The sequence below is a fragment of the Pecten maximus genome, chromosome 3 (assembly GCF_902652985.1).
Source record: "Pecten maximus chromosome 3, xPecMax1.1, whole genome shotgun sequence".
Lineage (NCBI taxonomy): Eukaryota > Metazoa > Mollusca > Bivalvia > Pectinida > Pectinidae > Pecten > Pecten maximus.
The window spans coordinates 5,462,116-5,479,724 of NC_047017.1; the positions used below are offsets into that span (position 1 = coordinate 5,462,116).

General features: G+C 36.2%; 1 protein-coding gene across 1 annotated transcript; it reads left to right on the forward strand.

Annotated features, from left to right (window-relative positions):
• Positions 1-712: 712 nt before the first annotated feature.
• On the forward strand, positions 713-8,337 carry LOC117323016 (GRIP and coiled-coil domain-containing protein 1-like). The gene is given in 11 exon segments (XM_033878000.1): positions 713-811; positions 1,199-1,302; positions 1,961-2,043; positions 2,045-2,155; positions 2,953-3,081; positions 3,729-3,818; positions 4,452-4,580; positions 5,417-5,611; positions 6,138-6,525; positions 6,852-6,976; positions 7,181-8,337. Coding segments are annotated over 10 exon segments (2,145 nt in total). The 5' UTR covers positions 713-811; positions 1,199-1,211; the 3' UTR covers positions 7,985-8,337.
• Positions 8,338-17,609: the final 9,272 nt, after the last annotated feature.

Below are 17,609 nucleotides of genomic sequence, written 5' to 3' on the forward strand. Positions count from 1 at the left end.
AACGAAGTGTAGTGCTCTACCACCCCCCCCCCCCCCCCCCCCCCCCCCCCCCCCCCCCCCCCCCCCCCCTCTCTCTCACCATATAACTTAACTTCAGAAGTATAATATACATGTATTAAATCTATATTATAATGTACATTTTGTAGGTACATTTTACTACATTAATTATTTGTGGCATTGTAGTTGAATGATAATGCTGGGCTTAAATTCATACCCCCTTTTTACTGAGGTATTGAATACTGAAACAATGGAATAATCAATTTATATTACATACAATAAGAACTAGGCCTAAACATTTGGACAGGATCAAATGACAGTTCCCCAGTGTGCATGTGTCATTTAGTCAATTGATGTAGCATGTTTACCAAATATCATACATATCAAAATACAACGTACAAAACAGATCCCTCCTTCGATTTGAAATAGGCTGTTTCTGGAGGTTTCAATCTCCAAATGCCTAATCAGAAACAATTTTAGTTTCTGAACCATACACACGTGTTTCTACCGGAAGTAAATTTGTTTACGTAGTTTCTTCGTGTAAGCAGCGAATAATTAATAAACAAAATCATTATCAAGGTTTTGAACACTATTACTATCATTATATTAACGTACCAGTAATTACTAAATTATAGTAATTTCTTTAATTTTTTTTGTCAACCAGAAAATGTGAGTTACACATTGACATCGATCCTGTTATTATTGCCAGCTTGCACTTCCGGAATGGATCGGATCGGACGATCGGGTGATCGCTCAAATGCAAATGACAGCCAGTCAGATTAAACATGACAGGTTGATATACATTGCAGTATAGGTAAGATAAAATTTGTTTGATACATATACAATTTTAGTTGGTGACACCATAATCTAGTAATATTTTCACGTGCAGCGACATAATAATCTTTGCCGGGTTATGCAAGTCAAATTCGGTCGCATTTGTTTGCTCTGACAATTAGTCAATAGCGACTCGTGTGTTATGTAGACTTGTTGTACACACCGACTGCTTTTTTCTTTTAGCCTTAATCGTTTCTAGAGAAGAAAATAAATACGTTTTGTTGCTCTGACTGTCACGGATAATGTTAAATTTTTAACCATCCTATAAAAGAAGCCCATCTTGATTCACATAAAAATATCTTTTATGAGTATGACTAACTTCATTCACATGATATTATTTTAAACAACATGATTATCGTCTTTTTAGTACTGATTCAGACATGGCCACGGAACGAACAGCAAGGGTGGACTTGGTTAAAACTATTGAAAGCCAGAAAGAGCAACTACAGCGATATGAAAAAAGGCTCCGAGGTAAATTTCATGTCTGATACCATGTGATGTGTCAGAGTAAGCTGGGGTACATCACAATGGCAATAAGTTAGAACATCTGACTAGAATCTGGAGAACTTAGATTCAAGTCCTGTCCTAGCTTTATTGCATTTTCAGGGACCAAAATTAAAAGTGATCAAGATTAAAACTAGTTGTTTGACGTCGACCCTTACCTGCTATTATGCATTTCTCTTGGAAGCTGAAACCCCAGACTATGTCGTTATGGTTCAGGGCACCACTCACCAGCTACTACAAGGCTACCCCACCTCAAAATGACCCTGGCTGTTCACGGGGGATAAACCCAGCAAACAAACATTACAGCCATAAGACTCCACAAGACTCAAAGTAAACATATATAATTCCTGAAATATAGAAGGAAGTCACCAGCTACTACAAGGAGATTCAGCCTCAAGTAATGCAGTGTTCACTGAAACAGAAAGTTATTGTATTATCCATATCCTGAAATCATGAGGCTATATCTTATCTCAAAAAGTATAATATTGTAACAGGACTCACTCTTTGGAAACATATTGTAGCCTATATGACAATATGGTTTGTAATATTGTGGGTTGTACATATTGTTATTTTAATACTGGTTAATATGAATTTGGTATAACACTATGATTTGTTACTATTTCAGATATGGTCCAGGCCTACAAAGGCTTACTTAAGGAAAAGGAAGCATTAGATGCCAGCGTAAAAGGTCTTGTCAAAATCCAGTAAGGAAGAAAGGTCGCCTAGGCAACCTAACCGTCCACAAACAACAGACGATGGCGGGGATTCCTCAGCAGCAGAAAGTGATACAGAGGGAAAGCAGTTTGATGACCCCTTACAGGTTAACAATATTCACAGATTTATCATAAAGTTTATCCCATAAAATTCTATCAATAAACATGAAATTGTTTCAATGTTCTTCAGACATTTTCCTGGAAAAAAGCATGAATAATTTTTCCTTTCGTTTACAATGTCATCGTTTTGTCCCTTGCTTTGCCTATGGTCAGTTTGTGACCAGATGAGATGTCACTCTACAGTATCCAGGAGTGGCATTTCATTATTGGGACACTCTGTAAATAATAAATCATGCTGCAACATCGTTATAAGTTAACGTTGTTATTTAAATATTGGAAGAGATACATATAGCTTTCTCCCTTACAGCTTTAGTTAAACTTTTGGATCTGTTTTTCAGTCAATACTGGTTTCAGGTTGCTGTTTTTTTTCCCGGTGTGTTGCATGCATGTGCTTTTAGGTCTAACACTTCACAACATAAAAATTGTGAAAAAAGTGGCTCGTAAATTTCACAGAAACATTTGAATAACTTCGATTCTTACAGAAGACAAAATTCTACTAGCAGAAATTATATTTGGCAACACTTTGTGCATACCATTTCCATAAGTCAATGCAATTTTTTTTTGTTACCTTTAAAAACGTTTCCTAGTTTCAACTTTCAACTTTGAAGAACAGTGCGTAATAACCAGCTGACTCTAGTTTTGTTTCCATTTCTAAACTAAATTAAGTTTGAAACAATAGTCATCATTCACACTGTTGCTTGATAAAAACAGGTATAAATTGAAACAGAAACAAATTCTATGAAAGGATTTTTTTCGTAACGATTATTCATGCATGCGATTCCAGTCAGCTGAATCTGAAGATACAGGCGAGCGAGAAGACCAGCTCCAGACACTGACGACCTCACTGATTACCCTCACACAAGAGAAGTCGAAGCTCGAGGCCAGTTACGTCAGCGACAAGAAACGACTCATAGTTAGTTTTAATTTGTATAAATTTTGTCTCTGTAAGATCTTTATTGGAAGAAAACTACCATTAGCTATTTTAGACACCTTGTGAACTTGGTTTAATGTGATAATACATATTTCACCAATAAAAATGTCTGCCAAAACAAACCTAAAATATATGAATCAGGGCTTTGTTCGCTGAAAGCAAATAAATGTTAAATGTGATTGTGCTAATTTCATTTTCTGTGCAATTTATTAATGTGGAGGTTTGTTTGGATGTTTTTGAGAAAAACAACAAATTATTTTGTGAATTTACTGTATATATATACACTGTACAACATAAAAAAGTCTATTGTGTATTAACTTTAAAAAACAACAAATATTGTTGTATGCATTATTGTTGGTATACCATTGTTGCATGGGCTAGCCATGAACATTTGTACCTATGATTATGAAATAGTTTGAAAGCTCCAAATCACAAAGAATATATAGTAACACACTAATTCATGTGATACATTATGAAGTTCTTGTAAATCTTTGATGCTCAAATTTTTCGTTTCACTGGTCTGTTGGACTAGCGGAGTAATGCACTTAAAATGGTGTGTCGAAATACAGTATTTGTATATATGAGTCTTGAAACAGTTTTGTCAACAATGGTCCCCTATCTATTTACAGCAAGAGAATGAAGATTTGTCTGGTAAACTGGAGGAACAGCAGAAGAAACACGAGGTGGAAATCAAGTCTTTAGAACAGGCGTCAAATGAGGTGAGGGCTTCTGTTATGTATCAAGTTTTCTTATATCTACAGGTCGAGTATTGTTTACATAGGTATACAAATATAGATATTTTATACAAATCTGGTATATTTTATATATCTGTTTAGAGAGAGATATTTTATACAAATCTGGCATATTAAAAATTTGTATATCTGTTAAGAGAGTTTTGTACATAGAATCAATATTTTGCATAAAAAAGTGTTTAAGTATATGTACAGTATCATATTTATCCTATAGTAGGCCCTGGACTCTAACTTGTAGCTTTGACGTATTATTGAGGTGGGCTAAATGCATGAAACAATTTGTTTGTGCGGTAGGGTGGTAAGGCTCTTGCCTTTTATTAAGGCATGGATGTCACCTGCTCTGGCCACGATGGTTTTCTCTGGGTACTTCGGTTCCCTCCCGCAGTAAGACCCCTCACAGGCTACTATCAAAGCCTACAGCAGTGATTTAAGTTGATATAACTTGTTTGGAAATTATTGTTTTAAGAGTTTGTTAGCAAATTCAGAAAACTGTTATTGACATAAGTTGATATATTACACAGTCATGACTCAATGGTAGATAAGTATGGTATGTCTTGTACCGATACATTGTGAATAATCAGAATCTTTCTATCTTCATAGTTAAAAAACCGGATCCGATCTCAGCAGGCTGAGAGGGAGAAGGAACAGAATGATCATGCCTCAATGCTGAGAGAACTACAACGTCTGCTCGCTGATGAACGCAACTCTAAAGAACAGTTAGAAAACCAGGTAACTTGTATATGTATATAGCTGGCTAGAGCAGCTGGGGAGGACATCTTTAAACACTTTTTAGTACCTATCCCTTATTCAATTCAGATTATTTCACTCAAATCTCTTGTATCAGTTGAGGCTGAGTGATATTATAATCATTTCTGATAATCACTTTTTTACGAAAAGAGTTCATTTCAGTATTATATTTTCTGGTCATTTAGTCATCACTTTGTGTGTATTTATTTGGTTCTTGGTGTATACTTTGTCAGAGTGCTATCTAGTTTACAGTTCATGTGTACCTTGTCATAGTTTTCTATGTACCTTGTCACTTTCTGTGTGTTTACAGTTCATATGGACCTTGTCATAGTTTGCTGTGTGGCTTGTCATCGGAACTTTATGTGTGCTTAATTTACAGTTCATGTGTACCTTGTCACAGTTTGCTGTGTCAGTTCATGTGTACCTTGTCACAGTTTGCGGTGTGCCTTGTCACTTTATGTGCTTAGTTTACAGTTCATGTGTACCTTGTCATAGTTTGCTGTGAGCCTTGTCATCAGAATTTTATGTGTACTTAGTTTAAAGTTCATATGTACCTTGTCATAGATCACTGTGTGCCTTTTCAGAACTTCATGTGTGCTTAGTTTACAGTTCATGTGTACCTTGTCATAACTTGCTGTGTGCCTTGTCATCAAAATTTTATGTGTGCTTAGTTTACAGTTCATGTGTACCTTGTCATAGTTTGCTGTATGCCTTGTCATCAGAACTTTATGTGTGCTTCGTCTGCAGATTATGTGTACCTTGTCATAGTTTCCCAGTAAAGATTTTATGTTTTCCTAACTATGTGATTTGTTAACCAGCTGGAAGACACCACAGCTGCCCTGAGAGAGAAGGAGAAACTTGTACCCAATATGTCGGAGCACTATGAGACAAGGATCCAGGATATGACCAAGGAGGTCAAGAATCTGCGCTCCAAACTCCATGACATGGAGGTCAAGGCCAAGGAACCCTCACCACTGGTCCTCAGTCTGCAGACAGAAGTCGCTGAACTCAAGGTCAGGATAACTGCTGCTTATAAATTAGAAAAGTTTAGTCTGGAGTTTGGATATTAAGTGAATATTGAAAATGTCATTGTTGATGTCTTTATTTAACAATCTGAAGAATCATCATTAAAGTATATTCAATCATAACTTTAGAGGCAGTCACAATTTTTACAGCAGAAAATGATGTCAAGATCAAATGATTGTCTTGGTAGTGAAAAAGCAGAAAATGATGTCAAGATCAAATGATTGTCTTGGTAGTGAAAAATGTGTCATTAAAGTCCGTGTTTTACTAGAGTTTATGTTTATCTTAAAATATAAAAATTCCTGTTAAAATTCAAATCAAATTCTCACAAATTACATGTTACATTGACATCCATGTATGACCTTATGTATCCATTTGTCTTGCTCAACTTGCCTGAAAAACAATGTTAGAAGGTATCCTTGTGAGAAATTCTGAAAGACATCAGATCGGTTTCAGAAGATACTCATTTCCATCCAGTAGAAATGCCATGATGATGATGTTGTGTTTTACTGATAGGCCCAGTACAGAGTGCAGGTACAGCAAGAACAACACAGGGTAATTGAGGCAGAAAGTAAACTCAAACAACTATCAGAGCAGAGTGAGAAAAGAGTGTCCACACTGGAAGCCAAGATCTCAGAACTTTCGGAAGTTGTCGGTGATTACGAGCGTCTCCGCTTCCAGGACCAGCAGACGACCCAGAAACTGAAGGATCGGCTGGTTCAGCTGGATATGGAGAACACTGTTCTTGCCAGAGCAGCACACTCCCCAGGGAAGGCCAAACTAGGCGATGACGAACAGGACCCGTCTAACCTAGATCCTCACGTGTTGGCTGATAAGCTGGTGACCTTGAAAGGGTTACTGAAACTGGCCAATCAGAAAGCAGCGAATCCTGTCGCAATTGATGGTAGGTGAAAATATTTTGTATCGAATAGGTTCTTGAGCTGTGAGATAATGATCTGCGGATAGGTCTTTGTTAGGCAATGATCCAAGGTTCATGATAAAATTTTAATTCAGCATGGATTCAATTAATTTGACTGAAGCAGGGTGTATTAGCTGCCAATAGACTTTGAAATACAAAATTTAGTTTAATTATATGCTAATTCCTTTAAACCTCTTTAAATGCAACTTTGAATGTTAGAAGATCACTGTTAAATGATTCAGATGTTTAGATAGTTGAATGGATACAAAATTTTTTGAGGTTGTTAAAAATGTCTATGGTACTGTTTTCAGATCTGCTGCAAGATGATACGTCTGCAGAATCAAATAAATACAAGGACGAGTTAGAGAAAGTGAAAGAAGAATTTGAACGATACAAACTTCGGGCACAGTCTGTACTCAAAAACAAAAGTACAAAGGTATGTGATAATTACAATGCAATGGATAATTTCATGTATGTGTATGTCAACTTAAAGCATTTTGCTCTTTTAAGTACCTGGGTATTTGGATATTGTCTGATTATGAAAAAAAAAAACTATTATGAATTTAATTGTCTCTGGGTGGTTTGTTCATTTTGTGATTATTGTGTATACATTATATATATAATTATATCACCATTCCAGGATGTTGGGAATTCTAAAGAGGTTGATATGCTGAAGTCACAAGTTCAAGACTTGAAGGAAAAGTTAAAAAATCTTCATTTGCAAATGGATGAGGACATGGAAAATTCAAAGCACAGGGCTGGCACAATGCAAAAAACTATCGTGTCACTTCAGGAAAAACATAAACAGGACATAGCTACAATGGACGCGGAGTGCAAACAGCGCGTTGGTGAAATGGACATAGAATTGAAAAAACAAAGGGAGAGAACTGTGTCGTTACTGTCAGAAAAAGATAGTGAAATTGGACATTTAAAAGCTGGTAATGTTCAAGGATCCTATTATAGTCACTTAAGGAATCCGCCGGATTCAGGTGCATCTGCAGAACTACCGCTGGACGTGCTTCAGTCAAAGTCTGAGGAAGAACGTGCCGTGTCGCGGCTGCTAAATCTAGGACATGGTGACGCAAATCTAATTTATTTCAGTCAGGAACAAGCGCGTAAGGACGTGGAAATAAACTCTTTAAGGAAACAAAAACACGAACTCGAACTGGCACTAAGAGATCTACAGATTTCTGCTAGTACACAAGCAGAATCTCTAAAAGATACTCTTGAAAATATGAAGGAATCGGTTAGAAAGAGTGAAAGAGACAGAGTACGAGAAGGGGCAAATTTGGAATATTTGAAGAATGTCACCTACAAGTTTCTCATAAGTACAGATCCACATGCTAAACAACAAATGATGAACGCTATCACAACAATTCTACAGTTTAGTCCACAAGAGAAGGCTGTGGTTCATACACAATTCAGAGGGTGGTGGAAACATTAATAAGGGGAGGCAACTCTGTTTAGAGGATTCCAGGGCCATTTTCGTTTATGCGGTCCAAATGGTTGGTCCAGTTGAACTGGTGTCGTTCGTATATATGAAATAAAGACGGACCTGGCGGTTTGATATTTTTTTCAGACGAGCCTTGACATAGACTCCCAAGGCCTGTAAACGAACAGGCCCCTGTGATGGAAATACTATCAAGAGAAGGAAGAAACATTAGTAAGGGGAGGCCACTCCACTTAGACTGTTGAAGCAGATGGCCTCAGACCACAATTAATTTCCCTCTTTGTTCTACCAAAGAAAAATCGAAATTAAAATATTTCAGAAGTTTGCAAAAAATCTGGCTTTCACATCACGTGTAGAACTATTCAAGCTGAACATACAGTGAGCTGGAAAGTACCTCATGACCGGCATTTAACAAAGTTATTTATATTTAAGTGTAACCACCCTACTATATTGTAGGAAAATCCGGAAAATCACAAAATATTACTACTCAAGCCTTATAACTCCCCGTGTCCTGCCTCACAAACAAACATGGAAATGGTGTCAAAACAAAATTCTGCCACTAGATTACATATTGCACTATAAATCTATGCTAAAATTATGTCCATATCTGTAACAGCTAAGTCAGGAAAAAATATTTAGCAACAGTCCTGAAATTTCAATATGTACTACATTCGTGTACAACGACCCGGAAGTATAATTGTGGTCTGAGGCCTGTATGGTACACTGTTCCGAGAATGATGGAAACACCAGTGACGGGATGTCTCCGTTGTATTACACTTAAAAATGTAATTTGAGATGCGTTGAAATTTTTTAGGAGAATATTTCTTTTTGAAATATCTACACATTTAAGGTCATTATAGTAACATAGGAAAATGAAATTTTTGGGTGTACTTGTTTTTGTTTACTTCTTATTGGAAATCATGAAAACTAATTAGTGGAATTAGGAGCATGAAACAACGGTTTGATGTCATAAAAAATCATTTTTGATCCATCCTGAGGATCTATGGATAGAGCCCGAAGGAGTAAATTGCTGAATTTGGTTTTATAGGTAACCATGTTGTTCAGGCCCCAAATTACAATATTTTATCCATTAATTTAGTTTAACACTCTACAAGAATTTTGATGGGCAGTTTAATTGGTTTGACAGTTCACAATGCAGCTCTAGAAAAATATGTGTTGGTCATGTTTCATCTTCATTTTTGCAAAGTCAGCAAATTCACAATTCCTCCCAGTGAGAGATTCTCCTCTATAAAACAATTAGAGGTAAATCAGAACTTAGATGAGCATTATGTACGGCCCTAGAGCCTCTTGTTTTACAAACTATTGTCAAAAGATCTTTAATTTGTATACCAACATTATATGGAATTAAGAAAGTTAATCTTTCTTATGACAGGAATGTAATTATTAGATAGTCTGATTGCTGTCAATGCATGTATGAAATCTTGTTTTTACCAGTCTTCCTTGTAACTACAATGGAAAAAAATCCTATGTTGAGAGAAATTTGCTTGTTCAAAAAATGTCAAAATATAAATTGTAATTTATTTTCATTACTAATAGAAGTAACTTTGAGGTACCTTATCCAATAATTACTCTCTGTATACATCTTTCTTCATGCTGTCAAACTTTCAGTTCCCCATGCCAGTAAAATCTGTAATACGTATAGCCTACTGTTAATTTCACTCTCCTTCGTAATAATTTCATAAGGTGTGTATACCTGGTTAGTGTATTTGTAGTCACAACCATGAACATATAGAAAGTTAAAAGGTGATGATTACTGCCCTATATACCAAGATGTTTTCTGTCAGTAGACACAATATTAAAGACTACTTCTCCTGAAGTACTGGTCAGATTTCAATGAAAAATCGTATATACTTTAACAATGTGTAAGGTTAACTGTAACTGTCAATTGTGCAGTTTCTTTTCTTGTCAATTTGTACAATTAAACATTGGTAACTTATGCATTTAAAACCAAATGTTCATCCTGAGGAGATACGGGAAGTTACCGGTAGCCAGTATCATACAGCTCTTGTTTCAGTGGTTGTGCAATAGTATCAATTGTTTTGTAAATTGTAGAGGTAATTAATCATACTTCCTACAACTGAGAGAGAGAGTGTATAGTGGTTGAACAATGAGATAAAAATATCTTTTTGATTATGAGACTGAACCTGTTCATTTGAATGGACAAACCAGTAAATTTGATCTAAAATCTTAAATTTGAGGATAAATCGTGATGAATGTTGATGGAGTCCTATAAAGTCTTTATAAAAATTTCACTACGAAGTTAAGTAAGATCATTAATTCATTAAAGAAATGGACATCTTTAGTCCAACAAGTCAACCTGTTTGAACTGTGATAAAAGAAAATGATCCACACATATTTGATTAATAACACTGTTTTCAGTTATAAGGAATTTAAAACTAGGCATATATTTGAGAATTTTTTAATGGATACAGAATGAACCCTAGACAAGAATTGTAATATTGCCTTCTTATTTTAAAACACAAATTGCTGTCTTGGTCATCTACAAAAAAAAAGACCTAGAATTTTTGTTATACATAAATTTGTAGCAGAACTGGACTGACCTGATCGCCAGAGACCAAGTGGTTAAAATGGTTAGAGCATCTGTCTACAAGGCGAGTTCGGTGTAGTTTGAAGTACACAAACTGGGCCCAGTACGCTCCTGTTACATATTCATCGGGAATTTCAGCACTTTTAATGTAACCTTAAGATTTCCTCTACTGAATTTTTTTTTTCTTAAATTGAAGAAATAAGAAGTAGTAATTAGAGTGTTATAACATCTGTTCTATATCCTCTGATCAGGCGACAGGGAACTATATAAGGATAATATTGTGGACAAGTGTTTTTGTGATATAAAGTTTTCTATACATATAATGTATATGAATTTTAATTGTCCATTTTGAAAACTGGAATATTATATTCAAACAGTTTGTGCAATTGATGTTACAATGTTTTCGTGATACGTCTGCAGAATCAATAAATACAAGGACGAGTTAGAGAAAGTGAAAGAAGAATTTGAACGATACAAACTTCGGGCACGTCTGTACTCAAAAACAAAAGTACAAAGGTATGTGATAATTACAATGCAATGGATAATTCATGTATGTGTAATGTCACTTAAAAGCATTTTGCTCTTTTAAGTACCTGGGTATTTGGATATTGTCTGGTTATGAAAAAAAAAACTATTATGAATTTAATTGTCTCTGGGTGTGTTTGTTCATTTGTGATTATTGTGTATACATATATATATAATTATATCACCATTCCAGGATTTGGGAATTCTAAAGAGGTTGATATGCTGAAGTCACAAGTTCAAGACTTGAAGGAAAAGTTAAAAAATCTTCATTTGCAAATGGATAGGACATGGAAAATTCAAAGCACAGGGCTGGCACAATGCAAAAAACTATCGTGTCACTTCAGGAAAAACATAAACAGGACATAGCACAATGGACGCGGAGTGCAAACAGCGCGTTGGTGAAATGGACATAGAATTGAAAAACAAAGGGAGAGAACTGTGTCGTTACTGTCAGAAAAGATAGTGAAATTGGACATTTAAAAGCTGGTAATGTTCAAGGATCCTATTATAGTCACTTAAGGAATCCGCCGGATTCAGGTGCATCTGCAGAACTACCGCTGGACGTGCTTCAGTCAAAGTCTGAGGAAGAACGTGCCGTGTCGCGGCTGCTAATCTAGACATGGTGACGCAAATCTAATTTATTTCAGTCAGGAACAAGCGCGTAAGGACGTGGAAATAAACTCTTTAAGGAAACAAAAAACACGAACTCGAACTGGCACTAAGAGATCTACAGATTTTCTGCTAGTACACAAGCAGAATCTCTAAAGATACTCTTTGAAATATGAAGGAATCGGTTAGAAAGAGTGAAAGAGACAGAGTGCGAGAAGGGGCAAATTTGGAATATTTTGAAGAATGTCACCTACAAGTTTCTCATAAGTACAGATCCACATGCTAAACAACAAATGATGAACGCTATCACAACAATTCTACAGTTTAGTCCACAAGAGAAGGCTGTGTTCATACACATTCAAAGGGTGGTGGAAACATTAATAAGGGGAGGCAACTCTGTTTAGAGGATTCCAGGGCCATTTTCGTTTATGCGGTCCAAATGGTTGGTCCAGTTGAACTGGTGTCGTTCGTATATATGAAATAAAGACGGACCTGGGGGTTTTGATATTTTTTTTCAGACGAGCCTTGACATAGACTCCCAAGGCCTGTAAACGAACAGGCCCCTGTGATGGAAATACTATCAAGAGAAGGAAGAAACATTAGTAAGGGGAGGCCACTCACTTAGACTGTTGAAGCAGATGGCCTCAGACCACATTAATTTCCCTCTTGTGTTCTACCAAAAAAATCGAAATTAAAATATTTCAGAAGTTTGCAAAAAATCTGGCTTTCACATCACGTGTAGAACTATTCAAGCTGAACATACAGTGAGCTGGAAAGTACCCCATGACCGGCATTTAACAAAGTTATTTATATTTAAGTGTAACCACCCTACTATATTGTAGGAAAATCCGGAAAATCACAAAATATTACTACTCAAGCCTTATAACTCCCCGTGTCCTGCCTCACAAACAAACATGGAAATGGTGTCAAAACAAATTCTGCCACTAGATTACATATTGCACTAAAATCTATGCTAAAATTATGTCCATATCTGTAACAGCTAGTCAGGAAAAAATATTTAGCAACAGTCCTGAAATTTCAATATGTACTACATTCGTGTACAACGACCCGGAAGTATAATTGTGGTCTGAGGCCTGTATGGTACACTGTTCCGAGAATGATGGAAACACCAGTGACGGGATGTCTCCGTTGTATACACTTAAAAATGTAATTTGAGATGCGTTGAAATTTTTTAGGAGAATATTTCTTTTTGAAATATCTACACATTTAAGGTCATTATAGTAACATAGGAAAATGAAATTTTTGGGTGTACTTGTTTTGTTTACTTCTTATTGGAAATCATGAAAACTAATTAGTGGAATTAGGAGCATGAAACACGGTTTGATGTCATAAAAAATCATTTTTGATCCATCCTGAGGATCTATGGATAGAGCCCGAAGGAGTAAATTGCTGAATTTGGTTTTATAGGTAACAATTTTTTTCAGGCCCCAAAAAAAAATATTTTATCCTTTATTTAGAAAAACACTCACAAAATTTTGATGGGCAGTTTAATTGGGTTTGCAGTTCAAATGAGCCTGAAAAATATTTTTGGTCTTTTTCCCAATTTTCTTTTTTTGCAAAGTCGCAATTCCAATTCCCCCCATGAGAGATTCCCCTCTATAAAAAAATTAGGGTAAATCAAATTTTTAATGAGGCTTTAGTCGGCCCTAACCTTTGTTTACAAACTTTTGTAAAAGATTTTTAATTTGTATCCCAACATTTATGGAATTAAGAAAGTTTTTTTCTTATGAAGGAATGAAATTATTAGATAGTCTGTTGTGTTAAATCATGTATAAAATTTTGTTTTTACCATTTTCCCTTGAACTAAAATGGAAAAAAATCCATTTTGAGGAAATTTGCTTGTTCAAAAATGTCAAAATAAAATTTGTAAATTTTTTTTCATTAAAATAAAGTCTTTGGGTCCCTTTATCCAAAATTTAAATTCTTTACATCTTCTTCATGCTTCAAATTTTTCATTCCCCATCCCCTAAAATCTGTAAAAAAGATACCTATTTTTAACCCCTTCCTTCGTAAAAATTTTTAAAAGGTGTGATCCCTGGTTAGTGTTTTGAGTCACAACCAAAACATAAAAAATTTAAAAAAGTATGATTCTCCTTATACAAGATGTTTTCTGTCGTAGAAAATATTAAAGCTATTTCCCTAAGACTGTAAATTTCAATGAAAAATGTATATACTTTAAAGTGAAAGGTTAACTGTAAAATGTCCCAAATTTGCAGTTTTTTTTCTGGGGAATTTTTACAATTAAACATTGGTAACTTATGCATTTAAAACCAATGTTTTCCTGAGGGGATACGGGAAGTTCCGGTAGCCGTATCATCCGCCTTTTTTAGTGGTTGTGCAATAGTATCAATTTTTTTGGGAAATTGTAGAGGGAATTAATCATACTCTACCACTGAGAGGAGAGTGTTAGTGTTGAAAAATGAGATAAAAAAATTTTTTTTATTATGAGACGAACCCCCATTTTTTGAAGGCAAACAGTAATTTGATTAAAATCTTAAATTTGGGGATAAATCTGATGAAGTTGATGGGCCAATCTTATAAAAATTTTTCTACAAGTTAAATAAATCTTAATTTATTTAAAAAATGGACATCTTAGTCCCCAAAGTCAACCCGTTTTAACTTGTAAAAGAAAAAGATCCCCCATATTTGATTTAAAAACACTGGTTTTTTTAGTTTAAGGAAATTTAAAAAAGGGATATATTTTAAAAATTTTTTTAAAGGAAACAGAATGAACCCAGACAAAAATTTTAATCTCTACATTTAGCCTCTCTTTACTCAAACTTCTCTCTAGCTCTAGTACCACCAGTTTGGATAGCTATATACAAAAGGGAATCCAGTACCTTGAGATTACTTTTGTATAAAAGGTATATGGTAATAAATTATTTTATATAAACTATAGAACGTCTTTGGTATTTTTTTAAATTTAGCTCATATGGTACAGAGTACCTGTGAGCTTATGGTATGGTACAGGAGTGGGCGTCCTGTGTCTGTCAGTCCAACTTTTAACCTCTTTAAGAAATCTATAAGCAACTTGGAATTAAATGGTAAGGAGGTATCTGGAACAGAGTACATGTAAATTTCCTCATATGAATGACTTTGACTTGTTTTCAAGGTCACCTGGGTCAAGAAAATCTTAATCTCAGTAGTACTATAAGACATGAAGACCTTATATATTTGACCATTAGGTACCTGCTATAAAAGAGTTGTAAAGTTTTCTCATGGCAATGAACTATTTTCAAGGTCATAGGAGTTAACAAGAGGCCCAGGGGCCTTAACGGTCATCTGACTCTAAATTAAAACCCTTATATTATTGTAGTATGCATTCTCTGTAGCAAGTATATAGTGGCACTGTTGGCCATGGTCGCCATCTTGGATTTCTGAACAACCCAATAAATAACAACACTTGGTGTGGACCATCTCAGGATCATTTCTGGTAAGTAAGAGCTGAATTCCACCGGTGGAATTTGAGAAAAAGTTTGAAATAGGTGTTGTTCAGGAAAACCATGATTGCGCAATCATGTTACAAAATGGCCGCCATTGCTGCCATGTCAAAGTTTTTACGAGGCCAAAAAAATAACAACACTTTGTTGGCCCTGCTTCCTTAACATCTTCACCAATTTCCAGCTCAATGGCACCAGTGGAACTGGAGAAGAAGTATAAAATGTGTTTTTCAAGATGGCTGTCATGGCAGCCATCTTGGATTTCTGGCCGACCCGATAAATAGCTACACTTGGTAAGGACCATCTCAGGATCATTTCTGGTAAGTTAGAGCTGAATTCCACCAGTGGAATTTGAGAAGAAGTTTGAAATAGGTGTTGTTCAGGAAAACCATGATTGCGCAATCTTGTTACAAAATGGCCGCCATATTGCTGCCATGTCAAAGTTTTTACGAGGCCAAAAAAAAACCACTATGTTGGCTCGCCTTCCTTGACATCCTCATCCATTCCCAGCTCAAAGGCACCAATGAACCTGGAGAAGAAGTTTAAAATGTGTTTTTCAAGATGGCGGCTATGGCGGCCATCTTGGATTTCTGACCGACCCGAAAATAACAACACTTGGTCGAGATCATATCAGGATCATTTCAGGCAGGTTTTAGCTCAATAGCACTGGTAGAACTTGAGAAGAAGTTTAAAATGTGTTTTTCAAGATGGCGACCTCAGCGGCCATCTTGGATTACGGACCGACCTGAAAAATAACAACACTTGGTTGGGATCATATAAGGATCATCTCAGGCAAGTTTCAACTCAAAAGCACTGGTGGAAGTTGAGAAGAAGTTTAAAATGTGTTTTTCAAGATGGCGGCTATGGCGGCCATCTTGGATTTCGGACTGATCTAAAAAATAACAACACTTGGTCGGGATCATATCAGGATCATTTCAGGCAAGTTTCAGCTCAATAGCACTGGTGAAACTTGAGAAGAAGTTTAAAATGTGTTTTTCAAGATGGCGGCTATGGCGGCCATCTTGGATTTCGGACCAACCCGAAAAATAACAACACTTGGTCAGGATCATTTCTGGCAAGTTTCATGTGAATCCCACTGGTGGAACTTGAGAAGAAGATTGAAATGTGAAAAGTTTACGGACGGCGGACGGCGCACAGCGCACGGCGGACGACGACGGACGAAGCACGATGGCTATAGGTCATCCTGACCCTTCGGGTCAGATGACCTAAAAACTCACATTCTAGAGGATTAAGAGGCCCTGGGGCCAAGTGGTTTACTGTACACTTTACCACTAGCCCTCCACTTCTTGGATGCGAGTTCGAAACCCACGTGGGGCAGTTGCCTAGTACGGACCGTAGGCCGATGGTTTTTCTCCGGGTACTTTGGCTTTCCTCCACCTCCAAAACCTGGCACGTCCTTAAATGACCCTAGCTGTTAATAGGACGTTAAACAAAATAAAATGAGGCCTGAGGTTTTGTCCACAGGTACATGTACCAAGGATCACAGGGACTTGAGAATTAGTTACAGTCTATAACTAATTCTCAAGTCCATGTACCTAGGATAGAGTGTTGTTAATTGCCTTATATGATTGATCTTGATCAAATGAGTAAAATTAATTTGAGAGTTTTCATCTCAAGTTCAATGAGGCCCGAGAACCTGCTGAAAAGTGCAGTGAAATTTCTGATGCCAATGACCTTGACTTATTTTCAAGGTCACAGGCTTCAAATATGTTAAAAACTCCAAACCAGCCAGAGGCCTTATACATGTATTTTGCCAGTGATTGTTGTCTCATCAGTTTGCTATATAGATTCCTCATATGTTTGACCTTGACCTACTTCCACGGGTACTGGAGAGAAAAGTTAGATAATAGAGAAAATGTCCTGGAGAGTCTTAGAAGAGCAAAAGGCCTGATATTTTGCCAACAGGTACCTAAATAAGAATTCTATAAAAAAAATTTGAAGACAAGTGACCTTGTCCTATTTTCAAAGTCACAGTGATGAAATATTTTTAAAATTTCAAAAACTTCTTCTCAAACATCACTATCATTAAGTCAACATGAAAACATGATATAGTAAATTTTGTCAGTTTGCCTTATCAGGAGTTACTGACCATGTGAGAGATTCAGGCCCACTGGTCCTCTTGTAAGGCCACATGGACCTGTAGTGACAAGGACATCTTATCTGGTATAACAAATGGCTTGGCTCCTTATGGAAGAAAAATGGAGTTAAGAAAAATACTCCTGGAGTAAACTTTAAGTGGGTAGTTTTAAACTAATTTGACATTGGACTTTCCTGGGGAAAGGGTTCAGTGGGGTTTTATCTTAAAACTGTGTTGCCGAGTACACTTAAATGAATTTTAATCTGTTGAGCATTGGACTCCTCAAAGCCATATAGATTCATCACTATATTAAAGAAAAGCATGGTTCTTTCAAAGGTGAAGTAAGGGGTCCAATCA